This window comes from Miscanthus floridulus, chromosome 6 (genome assembly GCF_019320115.1).
Source record: "Miscanthus floridulus cultivar M001 chromosome 6, ASM1932011v1, whole genome shotgun sequence".
Lineage (NCBI taxonomy): Eukaryota > Viridiplantae > Streptophyta > Magnoliopsida > Poales > Poaceae > Miscanthus > Miscanthus floridulus.
In genome coordinates, this window is record NC_089585.1 from 92069650 (window position 1) to 92086826 (window position 17177).

Below are 17177 nucleotides of genomic sequence, written 5' to 3' on the forward strand. Positions count from 1 at the left end.
AGTTTGTTCCAAATGTTTCATCTGTTTTTTCAGACGTATTTTACAAGTGCGTTTAACTTGATGTTGCATGTGTTTCACACATATGTTGCAAGTGTTTTATCTAGATGTTGCGTATGTTTGCAATGGAAGTGTTTTATCTGGATGTTACGTATGTTTGCAATGGTTTTTAAATGTTTTCAGGTGTTTTTGCAAGTGTTTTAGGTGCATGTTTCAAGTGTTTCATCTGTCTTTAGATGTACGTTGCAAGTGTTGTATCTAGATGTTTAAAAATAAATCGGATGTTGCACATGTTGCAATGTGTTGCAGCTGCTAGAGGGGGCGCGAGGCACAGACGCAGCGTGGGATCAGGTGGGGCACAGACGCCGCATGGGGTCGCGCGATACGTGGAGTGCATGCGCGGGAACGGGGTGTAGGTGCGGGCGTCTGTTTGGACGTCCGGACGCTGGCACCGTCATTTCTAGTACGAACACTGAAACAAAAAGATTGAACTAGACTTTTAATTTTGAAGGAAAATAAGCATGAGGCCTAATATAACCTCACGTTTTGGTTTTTCTTTTTTTCTTCACATTTCCCATCCAAACTCTTATTTATAACTCTCCTGTATTCTAGTTTTCTATAGAATTTCAATTGCATAGGTATTCTACTCCTGTATTTTTTCTGCTCCTATGTTTTGAGAATATACTGTATTCCGAAGGGGGTCTGAACAACAAAAACAGAACAATGTGTGCCTATATATACTCTAGTTCGCCCCAAAATTAACGCATATCATATTTCATGTATACCGATTGCCCTATATATCTGACGATTTTAAGATAATATTGATTTTGTAGCAATCTATGTTATATAGCAGAAATTTCAGATATCTATACTAGAATACCTTCAAAGATTCGGTAGCACGCGCGTACTGGATACTTTCAAAGATTCGGTAGCACGCGCGTACTGAATTTAATTATGTTCGAAATAAGAGACCTAGGGAGAGAGTATATTATCGGATATATACATTCGCGGACCGTTTCCATGTTGAATCGTTTGTCGGCAAAGACCCGACACACCTTTCTGCTGTATACGCATATGCATGCAGTACGGAGATTAATTACTGTCAGTGTTAGGTGAATAAATGAATAATATCTTCTCATGTAGTATGGCATGTTCGGTTGATCGGTTCGTATCATTGTTGATTTATGAAGAAATACTGCTGATTGATTTATGTGAAAAAAATAATATTCTAACTAAAAATTTATAATCATTTACGATGAAGCACAGATAGAGCTTGCTAGTATGGTCATATGGCTTCTAGACTGCGTTGATCGTGGACCAGACCATTCTCGGTCGGAGAGTCTCCGCGAGACCCAGCCGGTAGACCCAGACCGGCGAAAAAAACATGAACTCATCGTGGAAAAGTACTGGGGGTGAAACAGTTATTTCAACTACAATAGTATTTATCTCTCATAACAATTAACTGGAATAGTATTTTAACTTATTTTTCAGTCCTATACAACATACCCGCGACCGGCTGACTAAACGTGACAGAGAAAGAGAATTGGCTGGGGAAACGGACAGAAACCGACGCATGCATGCATCATAGCGAATTAAAGAGTACAGCTCGCGACGACCGGCGAAATACTAATGCCTTTTTTTTAAGAGGTAAAGAAAGAAAATAGATTGCCTGCCACTAGTGCAAAGGACAAGGAACTGTTCAAACTTCGCTTTGCGACTGTTACTTATTCCTACAGTACTCGTATCTATGTGGCTGCGCTGGTTGTGCAGTTTTCCGTACGTGTACCTGGTCATAGTAGTAAATTTTACCGACGGTTTTCGAACTTATCATAAGTTCTTGTCTAGGTTACGATATTTTTAAATTACATATTTGGCTCTCTAAATTTGTTCTGAGTTTCTCTCTAATCTTGTTCCAAGTTCTTATCCTAGTTCCGATACTATTAAAATACACACGTAACATCTTAAACCTGTATTATACTGGTCCATTCTCTTCTCCCACACAGCATTACATGTGCTCGCCACACTCGTGCGGCCATAGCACGCCGCACCATGTTCGTCCACCCCCAATGATTATAGCGTACGGGGGCCAAGACATACGGTGCGAGCTTAGGAGGAATGTGCAGACCTAGCTTCCTAGGGTCTGCTACGCCGCTTGAGCGCCCCTGTCGTGCTTGCCCTACCACATGTCCTAGCTGAGCCTTCGCAGCCGTGGCCCTCCTCGATTATGCTTGACTCACTCCTCCACCTCACCGTGGCACTAGCCCCTGCCTCACGACAGTCACATTCAACACCATCATTGCACTCCTTCCTCTCCGCCGTCGCACATGCAGTTTGCAAGTACCAGGATCGGGATTAGAACTTGAGACAAGTTTTATAGAGCTTAATGTGCAATGTGAAGGTACCACGACTTTGATGAGAACTCGAGACAAGTTCAAGAACCACGCGTAAAATTTACTCTAGTATAATTATCCTCGCATGGGACATTCCAAATCATACAAGGTAAGGGCAATCATCTAAATTTTTACCCTAAATTACTTTTACGTGTTGATTTTGATGTTTGGATTAAAAATGATACCGGTGGACTTGTCTTAAAAAGAATAGGTTCATAGAAATATACGTTTTTTGTATTTTACAGACATATAAGAATATAATGATTAAAGTTTAGAATCGTCGATAGATATGATTTTAAAATGTCATTTATCTGTGACAAGATGTTCATCTCACGATCAAAGTTTAGTTGTAGTATCCATCTCATGTTCCAAGGAACAGACATGACGTCGTATTTGCATGGTCCACGCTATTTTCGTTTGTGAAGTTTTTCTATTTTGAGAGGACAGCATAAGCCAACAGTTTTGCATAGACAACATGGGCCGTATACTCAGTGTCGCTGTGATCTCAAGTATGGGCCTGTCGTGGCTACGAACCCACCAAGCCCAGTTCTTGTAGGTGGGCTACCGGCGGCGCAACAGGAGAACGAGTGAGGCACCAACGGGGCTGCGGTAACGGCACGGCCTGCAAGCACACGGCGGCACCAGCCGTGGCCGGCGGGGCTGCGTCGCCCCGCCTGTTCGCCTTTGCCAAGCTCCGCGCGCAACCGCCTCCATCGCTGGCTTAGTGGCTTGTGTCTTCGTTACCTGTGTCTCCCCGCTCCAGCTTCACGCAGCCGTTTTGCTCTCCCAGCACGCGCGTCGCCGGCGCCCGGAGCCCCTGCCTGCAATGGCGTGCGCCGCCACGCGTTTGCCACCACGATGCGCGCTCCGCGTTGGCGCAAGCTGACCCTACAACGAGCTCGTCACAACTCACAAGCCAATGACCGCACAGGCGCAACGCAGTTTCAGGTATGCCTGCGACCCAACGCAGTTTCAGGTATGGCATATTCGGCTATAAGCCGAAGCTGATTTGCACGGCTGATTTGTCGAGAAAAAAAATACTGATAAGCCGGTTTATAATAGCAAGCGTTGGTACAGTAAGAAACTTCCCTCATCTTGGAGCCTTTTGTAATTGATTGCTACTGGTGATAGTTTTCATACGCCCCCAATGCATGTTGAGTTTGCAGGGGAGTGACTAATCTGAACCAAAACTGAGAAAGAACAAAGACAATCCTGCAATCTGTCATGAACAGCAAAAATGTGTGGCAAAGATTCTTTACTAGCCGTGTTACCTTCCTGTGCGAATTTGGATTGAAAACTGCAAACCTGAATATTTCTTGAGACTTCCTTCGCAGTCTCAGGCAGTATGTTGACCGTCCGATAAAAAGATAAGGCAAAACGAATAAATTAATTACTACAGTAGCCCCCTTAGTAGGGGATAGAATGCACAAGCCACTGAATATGAGTATATGACTACCTCCAGAAAGTATTTGAGCCCTATATATGATACATAAGAAAAATGGCAATGGTCTCCTTACTGCAAAAATTCACAGCAAGAATGAAGCCTCTTTCACTGACTTTCAAATTTAAAGGCAGAACGGGAGGCGAGGGCGACTCTGACTGCGGATGTAGCGCACCAGGTCATCGCTATAGTTCTTGTGGTAAACAATGGTGTCACTCAGCTGCTTGATGGCTTCTCTCTTCTCCTGCACTCTAGCTGCTAGCTCGTCTTCTTTCTCGTCCACTGTCTTCTCGAGCTGGATCATCTTTGCCTCTGCCTCTGCAGCACTCTTCACCATTTCTGACACCACCATTTCTTTCTCTTTCAACCTAATAGCCAGCTCATTGTTCACATTGGCAAGTTCCTTCTGTTCATTAAGATGATCATGTACCTTCTTCCTTAAGACTTTAAGCTCGTCACTACATGCAGATGAGCGGTCAATGAAGAGCACAAAATTCTGACTGAAGAGTGTTTCTAGCTCATCCAATTTGTCAGCCCATTTGGAGACCCCTGATTCAGCATGTCCTTTAACTTGCAGGAGAGTTCCTTCCAGCAAGCTGACCCTCCCTGAAAACTGCTGTACTGATTGTTCAAGATGATGGATCTCTGCCCGCAACGCTTCCACTGCCGCTGCATATCTCTCTTCTTTGCATTTGCTTTCTGCTTCGGTAACTTTAAGCTTCTGCTTTGCTAGCTGGAGCTGAACTTCAAGGTCTTGGACATGCTTTTGTAGCTTAATATTCTCCTTATTTGCAGATAACTTTTCCTCTTCCAGAAGCCGATGTTTGTTCACAGTTTCTGTGTTTTTCTGCTCTAGCTGATCTATCTGCTCCATCTGACTCCTCTTAAGTATCTCAAGATGTGATGCCCTTGTGGACACCTCATCATATGCATGCTGAAGCCTCTGACAGCTACCAACAGCCCCCCTAAGGCTCTGGTGGAGAACCTTCAGTCCTGCCTCATGATCAGAAATTTTTTGTGTAACTCTATCTTCAAATCCTGCCAGAAATGACATGTTTTCTGTGCATGCTTCAATCATAATTTTCAGATCCTTCTCCAACTTAGTCTTTTCAGAAGACAATAGATCGATTGTCTTCTCCAGATCTTTATTTTTTGTACTCATGCCATCAAGTTGACAAGCTGCTTTAGCCTGGGCCTTCTCAAGATTCTCATGTAGGTTTGACACTTTCAACATTGCCTCTTCTAACTGCTTGTCCAAGGTGGAATTGTTTTCTAGCTGGACGGAAAGCTCCTCTTTCAGTCGTGTCACCTCATTCTCAAGATTTTGTACTGAAGTCTCTGACTGCTTCAGTTGTGTTAGCACTGCATCCTTCTCTTCTTGTATTGCCTTCAACTCATCCTGCATCTCCGCCTTGGCTCGTTGTGATTGCTCAGTCAAAGTGTAGATGTTCTTCTGTAACTCATCATTAGCTTGTTGTAGAGTTGAAATGTTATCAGTTTGCTTTTCAACCAAAATCTCAAGATTCCTAATAGAAGCCTGAGACGTCTGTAACTCCAATAGAGATGTGTCCTTCTCTGCACGTAGGTCTGAAATTTCTGCATGCAGATTGCTCTTGGCTTCTTCAAACTGCTTGTCCAAGGAGGAATTGTTTTCTAGCTGGATGGAAAGCTCCTCTTTCAGTTGTGTCACCTCATTCTCAAGATTTTGTAATGAAGTCTCTGACTGCTTCAGTTGTGTTAGCACTGCATCCTTCTCTTCTTGTATTGCCTTCAACTCATCCTGCATCTCCGCCTTGGCTCGTTGTGATTGCTCAGTCAAAGTGTAGATGTTCTTCTGTAACTCATCATTAGCTTGTTGTAGAGTTGAAATGTTATCAGTTTGCTTTTCAACCAAAATCTCAAGATTCCTAATAGAAGCCTGAGACGTCTGTAACTCCAATAGAGATGTGTCCTTCTCTGCACGTAGGTCTGAAATTTCTGCATGCAGATTGCTCTTGGCTTCTTCAAACTGCTTGTCCAAGGAGGAATTGTTTTCTAGCTGGATGGAAAGCTCCTCTTTCAATTGTGTCACCTCATTCTCAAGATTTTGTACTGAAGTCTCTGACTGCTTCAGTTGTGTTAGCACTGCATCCTTCTCTTCTTGTATTGCCTTCAACTCATCCTGCATCTCCGCCTTGGCTCGTTGTGATTGCTCAGTCAAAGTGTAGATGTTCTTCTGTAACTCATCAGTAGCTTGTTGTAGAGTTGAAATGTTATCAGTTTGCTTTTCAACCAAAATCTCAAGATTCCTAATAGAAGCCTGAGACGTCTGTAACTCCAATAGAGATGTGTCCTTCTCTGCACGTAGGTCTGAAATTTCTGCATGCAGATTGCTCTTGGCTTCTTCAAACTGCTTGTCCAAGGAGGAATTGTTTTCTAGCTGGATGGAAAGCTCCTCTTTCAGTTGTGTCACCTCATTCTCAAGATTTTGTACTGAAGTCTCTGACTGCTTCAGTTGTGTTAGCACTGCATCCTTCTCTTCTTGTATTGCCTTCAACTCATCCTGCATCTCCGCCTTGGCTCGTTGTGATTGTTCAGTCAAAGTGTAGATGTTCTTCTGTAACTCATCATTAGCTTGTTGTAGAGTTGAAATGTTATCAGTTTGCTTTTCAACCAAAATCTCAAGATTCCTAATAGAAGCCTGAGACGTCTGTAACTCCAATAGAGATGTGTCCTTCTCTGCACGTAGGTCTGAAATTTCTGCATGCAGATTGCTCTTGGCTTCTTCAAATTGCTTGTCCAAGGAGGAATTGTTTTCTAGCTGGATGGAAAGCTCCTCTTTCAGTTGTGTCACCTCATTCTCAAGATTTTGTACTGAAGTCTCTAACTGCTTCAGTTGTGTTAGCACTGCATCCTTCTCTTCTTGTATTGCCTTCAACTCATCCTGCATCTCCACCTTGGCTTGTTGTGATTGCTCAGTCAAAGTGTAGATGTTCTTCTGTAACTCATCATTAGCTTGTTGTAGAGTTGAAATGTTCTCAGTTTGCTTTTCAACCACAATCTCAAGATTCCTGACAGAAGCCTGAGACATCTGTAACTCTAATAGAGATGTGTCCTTCTCTGCACGTAGGTCTGAAATTTCAGCATGCAGACTGCTCCTGACTTCTTCAAATTGCTTGTCTAAGGTGGAATTTTTTTCCAGCTGAATTGAAAGTTCCTGTTTCAGTCGGGTCACCTCATTCTCAAGATCTTGTATTGAAATCTCTGACTGCCTTAGTTGTGTTAGTGCTATATCCTTCTCTTCTTTTATTGCCGCTACCTCCTTATGCAGCTCAGCCTTGGCTTGTTCTGCTTGCTCTGTCAAGGTACATATTTTATTGTGTAACTTATGATTAGCTTGTTCTAGAGTTAAAATGTTCTCGCTTTGCTTTTCTAGCACACTCTCCAAGTTCCTGACGGAAGTCTGAGACATCTGTAACTCTGATAGAGCTGTGTCCTTCTCTGCACGTACTTCTGCAATTTCAGCATGCAAACTGCTCCTGACCTCCTCCAATTGCTTGTCCAAGACAGAAATGTTATTCTTCATATCTTCATTAGCATGATGCAAGATTGAGGTTTGCTCTTTTCCTTGCTCCAACTCAATTCTAAGGTTCTTGATACAACCATCGGACTGCTGCAACTCTGAAATAATCTTGTTCTTTTCATCTTCTAATGCTAAAATTTCAGCATGGTGACTAACCTTCGCCTCTTCCAATTGCATCTCTAGGTTGGAATTGCTATTTTGCAAGTCTTCATGAGCAAGCTGCAGAACAGAAATTTCTTCTCTTTGCTGCTCTAACTGGACTTCTAGGGTCTTGAGTGAATCATTTGACTGCTGTAAGCTATAGATGGCCTCTTCTTTCTCTCCTTGTAATGCAATGATCTCCTCTTGCAGATTAGTCCTAGTTTCTTCCAGTTGCTTGTGCAAGCTAGAATTTTTATCCTGCATTTCTTCATTTGCTTGCTGGATAACTGAAATTTGGTTGCGCTGCTGTTCCAAGTCACTCCGAAGATTCTTGATTTGAGCCTCAGATTCTTGTAACTGAGCCAGTGCTACAATTTTCTCCTGTTGAAGTACCGTAACCTCATTATACAGATCGGTCTTTGCTGCTTTGAGGTCCTTGTTAGCCTCCTGAAGATTTGAAATCTCCTGTACTTGCTGTTCTAACATGCTCTTGAGATTAACTATAGAAGCAACAGCTTCATTCTTTTGTCCTTGTACTTGTACTATCTCATTATGCAGGTTAGAATTTGCCAGCTCCAGGTTTTCATTAGTCTTCTGCATATCTGAAATCCTATCAAGTTGCTGTGACAGATCGTTCTCAAGATTCTGCAAAGAAGACTCTAGCCGCTCTATCTCTGATGTGGCATAATTCTTCTCCTTCCGTAGCTCCGCAATATGACTATTGAGAACACTTTTTGTTGACTCCAGTTCCTTTTCTAGATCCTTAACATTAGACTGTGCCTCCTCTAACTCACTCAAGTACATAGAATTTTCTGTCGTTAGCCTTTCTTTTTCTTCTGCTGCAGTAATACGTTCCTTGTCCAGATTGTTCATTATCTCTGTGGTCTCAGCCTTCAGGCCATCTATTTCCACCCTCAGTTGCTGGAGTTTTCTTTCAGCTGAATGATTTTCCGTGGTCAATGATTCATTCTCAGCTTTGGCTTCCACAATGGTTGCCATCAGTTGAGAGCACTCAATATCTAAGTTATGATGAAGTGTTTTCAGGTTATCATGCTCCACCGACAGCATCAGGTTATGGCTCTTCAGGTTCTGGTTTTCTTCAAACAAGGTCTGCACCTCTTTCTCAGCCTTCAGGGACTTCTCTACTTCTGATGCCATGACGCAGCATTTATCCACTGTATCTTTCAGCTGATTCCTCAGATCTTCCATCTCCTTCTTCATGTCTACAATTGACATCTTCAGGTTCTCTCTCTCTTCTTCAATAGTTTGCTTCTCACTAGACAATGTTTTGACCTCATTCTCCGTAGATTTTATGATGTTAAGCAAGTCTCCTTCCTCCCTCTTTGCAGTTTCAACTAATGATTTCAGATTTTCATTCTCCGATGACAAATTTGCAACCTCTAAACTTAACTCTCCTCTTGTAGCTTCTTTATCCTTTATTGTTTTTTCTAGTAGCTGCTTCAGATCAGATATTTCCTTGGCTTGTTCTTCTGTACTTTGTTTTAGCTTCTCAATTTCTGCTTCCATGCTATGATCCTCATCAAGCTTATGGTTCAGGCCATTTTCTTCATTCAACACTACTTTTGGTGTAGTTACATTATTGTCTGATCCGTCTCCTTCCGCGTCTGAATCAGATGAATCTGAACCTGAGGAACTGTGGCCAACAGTTTCTAGTTTGCTAATTAGCTGTTTGTAGTGCTTGTGAAGGTATTGATAGTCCTCATGGAAGCCCTTCACAAGGGAAGATAGCTTTGATTTCTTGACGGGATTTCCAGAATCATCTTGTTCATTCTCAGTCTGTCCGTTCTCCTCTCCTATCATTCTTAAAATGTTCTCCACATTTTCATCAACATCTGAAAAAACAAAATAACACTATTGTTTTCAGACAACGGCTCGCTAGAAACAGGAGAACCATTAGTTGAAGAAGAAGGCAGAGTTCTTCTAAAACAATGCAATTTTAGCTGTATCAAAAGCATTTTAATGATGAAAACTGGACACATATGACTCAGGCATGTTCATCTGGTATTGTAATCACATTGAGATTAGCCAAACAGAATGGCAAAAAAAAAGTAGATAAGTAGTTATATTCTCTTGACACGAAACAATTTCATTTATAAAGGCACTTTGAGATCCCTGTATGTACATAAAAATTCATTTGAGTAAATATTAGTCTTGAATTAAGAGAATACCCTTTTTGCTCTCTAAAAGATGCGTGGACTTTCTAATTTTGTGTTTCTTCATCATGCTGAAGTTCTTGTATCCACAAGCTTTAGCTTTACTATTTCTTTGCAGAAAATCTTCCTCAGACCAAATTGATCATAATTGAGGGCATATCATGCTGCAACTCCTGATTAGCTTTGCTCCTGAATGGGTAAAAAGGTAAGGAAAATAATGAATAGGAAGTCATCCGTGGATAATATCTCATCTAGAATAGCAAAAAGATATACAAAAAATCAAGAAAACAAATATAGCTTTTTCAATGGAAATGGTTTAGCTAGTTAATGATTGAAAATACTCTCTGCACACAAAGCTGAATAAATGTAAATAGGAAAAGATTGAACGTCTTTGAAGGGGTGTATGTCACCAAGTTAGCAAAATTGGAGAGTTGAATGTACAGGTATATTTCCAGAATGCACAAAGGCATTACTTTGTGAAGCTCGTATGCAGAATTTGGAGCCAAAATTAGTAGCACCGGTAAGCTGTTTTGACGTTGATCCTATCGCACTAAGACGAAGTAGAATGTCAAACATTTCAAGTATGAACTTCATGTTCTGTAACTAATATGTACTCCAAATGATGAGCAACATAGTTTAGGTTTTGAGGTCTTAAAGTTACATATAACTGGTTTCCCTGGAGGCATGTTGTTACACCATGGTCTTCTTCATTTGTATGCAGTGATATGTGGCATGTATTGTAAGTGATCTTTTAATCAAATAATTGCTTAACGCAGCGGAATTTACAAAACGTCAACTACACCGTGGGATTTTTAGGATAATTTTCTTACATCATGAGTAAACAATATTTGGGTAGTGAAAATGTAACTTCAGTGACAGAAGAGGCAGATAGGGTGCCACGGTTGGTGCCCTGCAAGATAGGAAGAAAAAAAAAAGGAATTACATTTTGCATTTTGGATCTTGGCAAATTATGCTTTACAGAAGAAAAGGATTTTTTATGAACTACCAGTCTACCACAGCATTATCATTAACAGCATATATTAAGACTAAGGTACTCTTTTTTAGATAATAAACTGATTATTTGTGAAAGACACTTAGGAAGTTCATTGCACTAGCAATATAGTGGCATATATCTGCTGTCTTATGTTAGCATGCACAGTACTACTAAATAACCATATGGATACATAGAGATGTTTTTTTTTTAATTCGATATATAGAGAGGTTTATAATGTACTCATACAGATATTGTAGCCTCTGAGAAGCATGGATATGTTCATCTTCTATGCCTGCAAGGCCATCTCAAAACCAGAGTCTGACTGAGCCAAATTGCAATCTGGATGAGTACATTATAAACATTTTATTTATCCATTTTCATCTACCAAGTCTCGTCGTCGCCCAACCTCTTGGGCAGCATAACTGCGTAAGTTGTTGCTAAAAAATGTTGTAAAAAAAACTGCCTAAGTTCAGATGCATATTTGAAAAGGTCGTACCCTATTTGAAATGCCATATGGGGCCGTTCTGGCGTGCGCCCAGTATTGTTCATTGCATAATACCAGTACAGTGCTCATATGCGAGCTGATTGGGGAAAGACCAGCGCAAAGTATTTTGTCTTATGAAATCGCAACTAGTGGTAACAAACATGCGGGTCCCAGCTAGCGAAGGAATATTCAGAAAACTAATGCATGAATGAACACAGAAGTTAACGAGTGACGACTGACAAGTGCCAACCACTCCGCAGATATAATCACATATCCAGAAAGGAAGACAAACATGGAAGAGGCAACGAAGGCTAAGACTTGGAACAGAGAAAGATATGCTTCTGGTGTAATCTTAAGCTTCTGCAGCGATCCATGTCAGCTGCCACATCAGAACGTGCAGGCCCACAAGGCCACAACGATCCATCCAGGAACGCACACCTGACACCCCCCACAGCCACACACAGGGCAGACCCGTACCGGAGGCTCCCGTACGAGTGAGAGTGAGGTCTAGGGAAAGAAAAAACCAAGAAGCCTTCTCAGCAAAATCTGCGGAGAGGCTGTTCAAACCCACGACCTGGACTCAGTGAGACAGCTCTCACCGCTGCACCAGGCCACAGAAATTTCTTGACTACCGCAAGAGCAAGAACGTCACAGCAGCACGCTTAATCGGGGAAACAACAAACCAGATAAAAACTGAGAAAATCAAGAGAACATACCGCCGAAATGTCGCCTCTCAAGCTCTGCTCTGTAAGTCTCTCCCACGCCTGTTGAACCCGAAACAAGATCTGACGAAATGAAAAGAAAAGAAAAGAAAAACAAAGCACGATCAGAGATCGCAAACCGGTTGCAGTGAACTAGTGAAGCAAGCACAGCAACCTATCAGATCAAATCAACTCATGGGAACAAAAGCCAACAGCAGCAGATGGAAATCAAAATCCAGACCAAGACACGGGAGGAGGAGGAGGAGGTTACCTGAAACTGAAAGGATGGGTGAATCGCGTGCTCAGCGAGAACCTGACCCAGAGGGCGGAGGTTTCTTCTCCACTAGGGCGATGCCGATGTGTGGGCAGCGTTAGAAACGCACACTAGCGAGCAAGCAGCCATGGTCTTGTCCTTTTGGAGCCTCTGCAGCATGTACCTGACGCCTAGAAAGCCCACCGCTTCGGTACCTTATTACGAGAAAGCCATCGAACTGAAACAGCGCTCCCGCCACTGCGAGCGCGAGGGCGCGAGATACGGCCCGCGAGGGGAGCGGTCCGAGCTGGCGGGGCGTGGGAGCCAGCTGGACAGCGCGGCCGGCTTTTTGTCTCGTCCGTGAGCTGACGCGTCGGGGGTTTTGTCCCTGAGTTCCCGCCTTAACGCTAGGGAGCCAGGTTTTAGGTATGGATCTATTAGCAACTACTACAGTATTTAGCTGGCTAATACTAGTTCACAGCTAATATTACTAGTTACATAAGTAAATAACTATTAGGTGGCTATCTATTAGCTAGGTATTATTTGGATCCATTAGGGGCATGTTTAGTTCCCCTCCAAAACGTCAAATTTTTCAAGATTTTCCGTCACATCGAATCTTTGGACGCATGCATGAATCATTAAATATAAATAAAAAATAAAACTAATTACACAGTTTAGACGAAATCTATGAGGCGAATCTTTTAAGCCTAATTAGATTATGATTGGACACTATTTACCAAATAACAACAAAAATGCTACAGTATTATTTCGCCAAAAAAATCGGCATCCAAACGGTGCCTAGCTAAAAAATAGATGCATTAGTTGTTTTATATCTATAATGTCCTTTCTTTTCTATAATTCTGCCAATTGTATATGTGTTATTAGTAGAACATGTGGACAGATGTAAGTGGGAGAACTAAAGCATATTTTTGTAATCTATTAGATGCTATTAGCTAGGTTGAGATAACTAATGGAATAATCCCTGTTCAGTTATAAGCTATGAATTGTTTTTAGCAACAATCTACATGTTCCAAACAGGCTCTAAGCAGTGGCGAATGCAGAACATGATTGAATGGGGCTGGTCTCTTCTTCTTCTTCCTCTCTCTCTATTTTTCTTCTTTCCTCCACCTCTTCTTCTCCCTCACCCTCTCCATATTTTCATTGATGCACCAGCTGTAGTAGGGGGGCTGGAGCCCCCCCAGCCCCCCTTTAGATCCGCCCCTGGCTCTAAGAAAGAAGTGGGTGATTGGCTACAACTATGCCAGGCCATGCATGAGGAGGATAGAGGATTTGCGAGGTGAGAGGCGCAACATTAGAGTTGTTTAAATGTGTTGCGGCTGCTCATCTTGCCATAAGTAGACAACTTGTCTCAGTCAAGCGTCCATATACGCCGATCATTAACGAAAAAAGATAGTGTTGTTAGCTAAGTGCATGGATAACAATCAACTGAGTTATTATCTAAGTCTGTTTAAACCCACTCCAGCTAATTTTTTAACGGTTAATTGTTAACTGGGTAGATCTAATTATGATCTAAAACACAGTTTTGGTAGCTCTAGCAATAAGAGCTAGCACCGCTTCTAGAATTTGAATTCTTTTGGTATTTTTTTAATACAAATGGAATAGTTAATTATGAAATTGCAACCTTCCAGAAACATGCCCATTGGAACGATCTTCGGATCAGGGGGTGAATGGGGAGAAGTGGACACTGAGCAGCATTATGTGCTAGTCTCTGTTACTTGTGGCAGAGGAGGTCATGTTTGTGGTGCACCAGTGTCCAGTGGGCCCTGACGAGGACGGCCTCCTTCATTTTCCTTCCATCAGATGGTGCTCTGGTTTTGCTCCTACTGTGTCTCCCCCGATTTTTTAACACTTTTGTAAACTATTTTCAAATTTGATATTATTTTTTTATTTTTAAATCTAACACTTTTGGCCGTGCCTATTGCCATGGCGCGACCAAACAACGCTGCTGCGCCATGCATGGCGGCGCGGCAAAGGTGATGACGTGGTAGGGGTACGGGCCCTGACCGGCTGACGTGGTAGGCGTTGCCGCGCGACACATCTTGGCGCAGCAGTGCCGCGCTAGTGGATCGACGGTGCAGACAAGTTTGACCCAAGGTATCTCCTTTTTGACGATTGCTGGAGATGGAGACATCCACGTGAGCACTTTGAGCGATGGGTTCCACCTCTCCCTAACCCTCCGCCAATAATGGCTAAAGAGAAGTACTTAGCCGCAATTAGACGACTCGAGGAACCTCCTCTGTGCTATTGTGGAGATCGAGTTGTGATAAACCCTGAGAATACATTGGAGTTTGTGTGTCCAAACAAGCATGAAGTAAGTGGATAGTGTATCTGTTGAAATGTTGAGCTATAGGTGTTCATGTACTAATGTCACCTCTTTTAGGTGTTTGCATTTGCAAAGTGTTGTTTCAAGGAGTGGCTCTATGGTCCTAAGAATCAATGGCCGGAGCCACCAAAGGAAAATGAAAAGAAAAAGAAGAAATAAAGGGTAATTTTCAAAGCACCACCTGTCATGTGCGAATGTGGTGTTAAATCCAACTATGGCCTAGTCCCTTTCGGAGTTTGGAATATGCCATTATTGTGGCTATATGGTTGACTATGATGAGGTTGGTTCTTGTTGTGGAAAGTATGAAATCGTATTTTTTTCTTTTGCTAAGACTTATGATCTATTTTTTTGTTTCAACAGAGCACTAGGGAATGCAAGTGAGAATCTTATGATGGTCAAGCTAGGTTCTTGGATGAGTTGAAGGGGATGCAAGTAATTGTACGGAAGAGGGGATATGGACCTGACTACGTTGACATGTTCATTAAACAGCGGAAGAAGAACATGCGTGAGTTTGCTAGACAAAGCGGTATTCATAACCCAATCGATGTCAGGCTTGATAAATGGGGGTTGGAGAGACGGAGGGCGTTAGAGGAGGAGAGGGCAAGGAAGGCTGCAATGGAGGAGGAAAGAGTACAAATATAGGCCTTGAATGACCATGTTGCTGCATTGTGTGCAAGTGAGTCATTGGAAGCCTTATTATTTTGGTTGCCTGTTTTATATGTAATATAATCGCGTTGCTAACTTATTGCATTTTATACATGACGGGATTGGATGCAATGGGGAGCATACCGCAGAGGTGGCCCGTGCAATGTATGTGGAAAAGAAGTTACATGAGCACATAACACGAGTTGGTCGTAGCGTTCTATCTCCAATTGTGTTGGATAATGAGGGAGATGAGGATGAGAACAACACTGTCAGGTTGAGCGATCTCATCGCTCTAGTGGAGGCGGACTTGTAGGCGGAGAAAGATAAGGACGACACTAGCAGATTGAGCGAGCTCATCGCTCTAGAAGAGGCGAGCTTGCAGGCCGAGGAGGATGAGGACAAGTTCTTCTCTCAAGCCACAGAGGCCATAGATGAAGTGGAGGCCACTTACTACAGGCGACAGGCAGATCAGGGCAATGTAGGTGAGCCTAGCTACATGAATGAGGTGGAGGAGAACGTGTTTCTGTCTCAGGCCGCAGATGAAATGGAGGCCGCTTACTACAGGTGATAGGTAGATTAGGGCAATGCAGGTGAGCCTAGCCACAACAACAAGGTTGCGGTAGAGGATTGGTACTCGGACGACGAGTTGCTTACTCAGTATATTCTCCCACGACTAGCGTAGTATGTCAAGAAAAATCTAGTTGATGGTGTTGCCCGATGCGTCAGGGAATAGAAAAGCGCCAATGAAGTGCTAGAGCCACACTCTAGCGAACCTGTTGATCTTAGCCTCATCAGCTTGTGGGTGCAAGTTCTCAAAGCGCTCTGTGATCCACAACGATGAAACACCAGAAGTTTTCCTGAAATTCACCAAAGACAATGAGATGTGATGGATTTAGGAAAGCAACACAAGTATTAAATAGGGTTGAATTGCTTAATTATTTTTTTAATCCTCATCGTTCGGTGGAAGAAAGCCATAGAACTGAGCCATTAGCCCTCTCCAGTGATCATTGTCAACCATACCTGTCACTGGAAGTCCCCCCAACCGAAGGCCAAAGATAGCATTCACGTCTTGCATGGTGATGGTCATCTCGCGTGCAAGGTAGGTGGAACATGTGGGTCTCAGGCCTCCACCTGTGAGGTTGCATTACGAAAATAGAATGACTATCAGTTACCTCAATTTTGTTATAAGAATGTTTATGGAGAATGAAGGGACTCGCACCTGTCTACAGCTACAATGAGAAGTGCGGGGTCAAGGGCTAGAAGACCGTAGTTGACAACGCGAATAAGCTCAAGAAAGCCGGCATGCCGTATGTACAGCGCGTAATGCTCGTCCCACTAGTGCGCCCTGTTGTGTGTGCGTGGCCTCAACGGAGGCAAGGAGACCTCTGCATTGGTGTTGGTCAACACATGAGCTCGGTGCAAGTCATCATACTCCACCTCAAGAATGGGGTACAACAGGTGCTACGTGGGAGGGACCATCCTGGTACAATTTGATAAACAAAGGGTTAAAACAACATGATGAATAATACAATATTGAAATTAACATTAAGTAGCATTGCAAAATTTAAACTACATGTTATGCAACATGAACACAATATGGAAGCACATGTACATATTGAAAGTAACATTAACAAATATATTAAACAACTTCACTAGGAAAATAAGCAAGTTCTATGTATGAACCTACTATCCTCATCTTCTATGCCTGCTAGCCTTGTGACCAGGTTCTTTGCAAACAAAGCAAAGATTCCTACCACGGGTCTCGTTGAAGTCTCCCCCTCTGTACATGTCTTCGTCGTATCCTCTCATAGCATGTCCCCCTTGAGTCACTTCTTCTTTCTCCTACCCTTCGCTACCTTCATTAGGTCTAGATGCGGCACATAGTCATAACCATAATAAGGGGGCCACTGTGTCAGGTCAAGGTACGACTCAAAGCTCTTCTCCCATATACTAAGGGTGTTCAAACAGAGATACAAGGGTGACATGTATGGTAGACCCTCGAAGTCATATCCGTGGACCCTACATGCAGTGATCATGTGAGAGCAAGGGGC

General features: G+C 42.7%; 1 protein-coding gene across 2 annotated transcripts; it reads right to left on the minus strand.

Moving 5' to 3' along the window:
• Positions 1-3749: 3749 nt before the first annotated feature.
• LOC136456312 (COP1-interactive protein 1-like) lies at positions 3750-12315 on the minus strand. 2 transcript variants are annotated; one of them, XM_066456129.1, is made up of 5 exons: positions 12156-12315; positions 11900-11968; positions 10536-10615; positions 9721-9894; positions 3750-9384 (listed from the first exon to the last, which is right to left on the minus strand). In XM_066456129.1, the coding sequence occupies exons 4-5, from the start codon at positions 9773-9775 to the stop codon at positions 3953-3955; spliced, it is 5487 nt and encodes a 1828-aa protein (XP_066312226.1). In that variant the 5' UTR covers positions 9776-9894; positions 10536-10615; positions 11900-11968; positions 12156-12315; the 3' UTR covers positions 3750-3952. The 2 variants fall into 2 exon arrangements, with proteins under 2 accessions (XP_066312226.1, XP_066312227.1); XM_066456130.1 differs by lacking the exon at positions 10536-10615.
• Between the last annotated feature and the right edge of the window lie 4862 nt (positions 12316-17177).

Bases quoted from the DNA above. Each gene is read 5' to 3' on its own strand.
- LOC136456312 (XM_066456130.1), bottom strand. From the start codon at position 9,775: ATGATGAAGAAACACAAAATTAGAAAGTCCACGCATCTTTTAGAGAGC. The intron at 9,385-9,720 runs GTATTCTCTTAA...TTGTTTTTTCAG, and splicing joins TCTTTTAGAGAGCAAAAAGG to ATGTTGATGAAAATGTGGAG.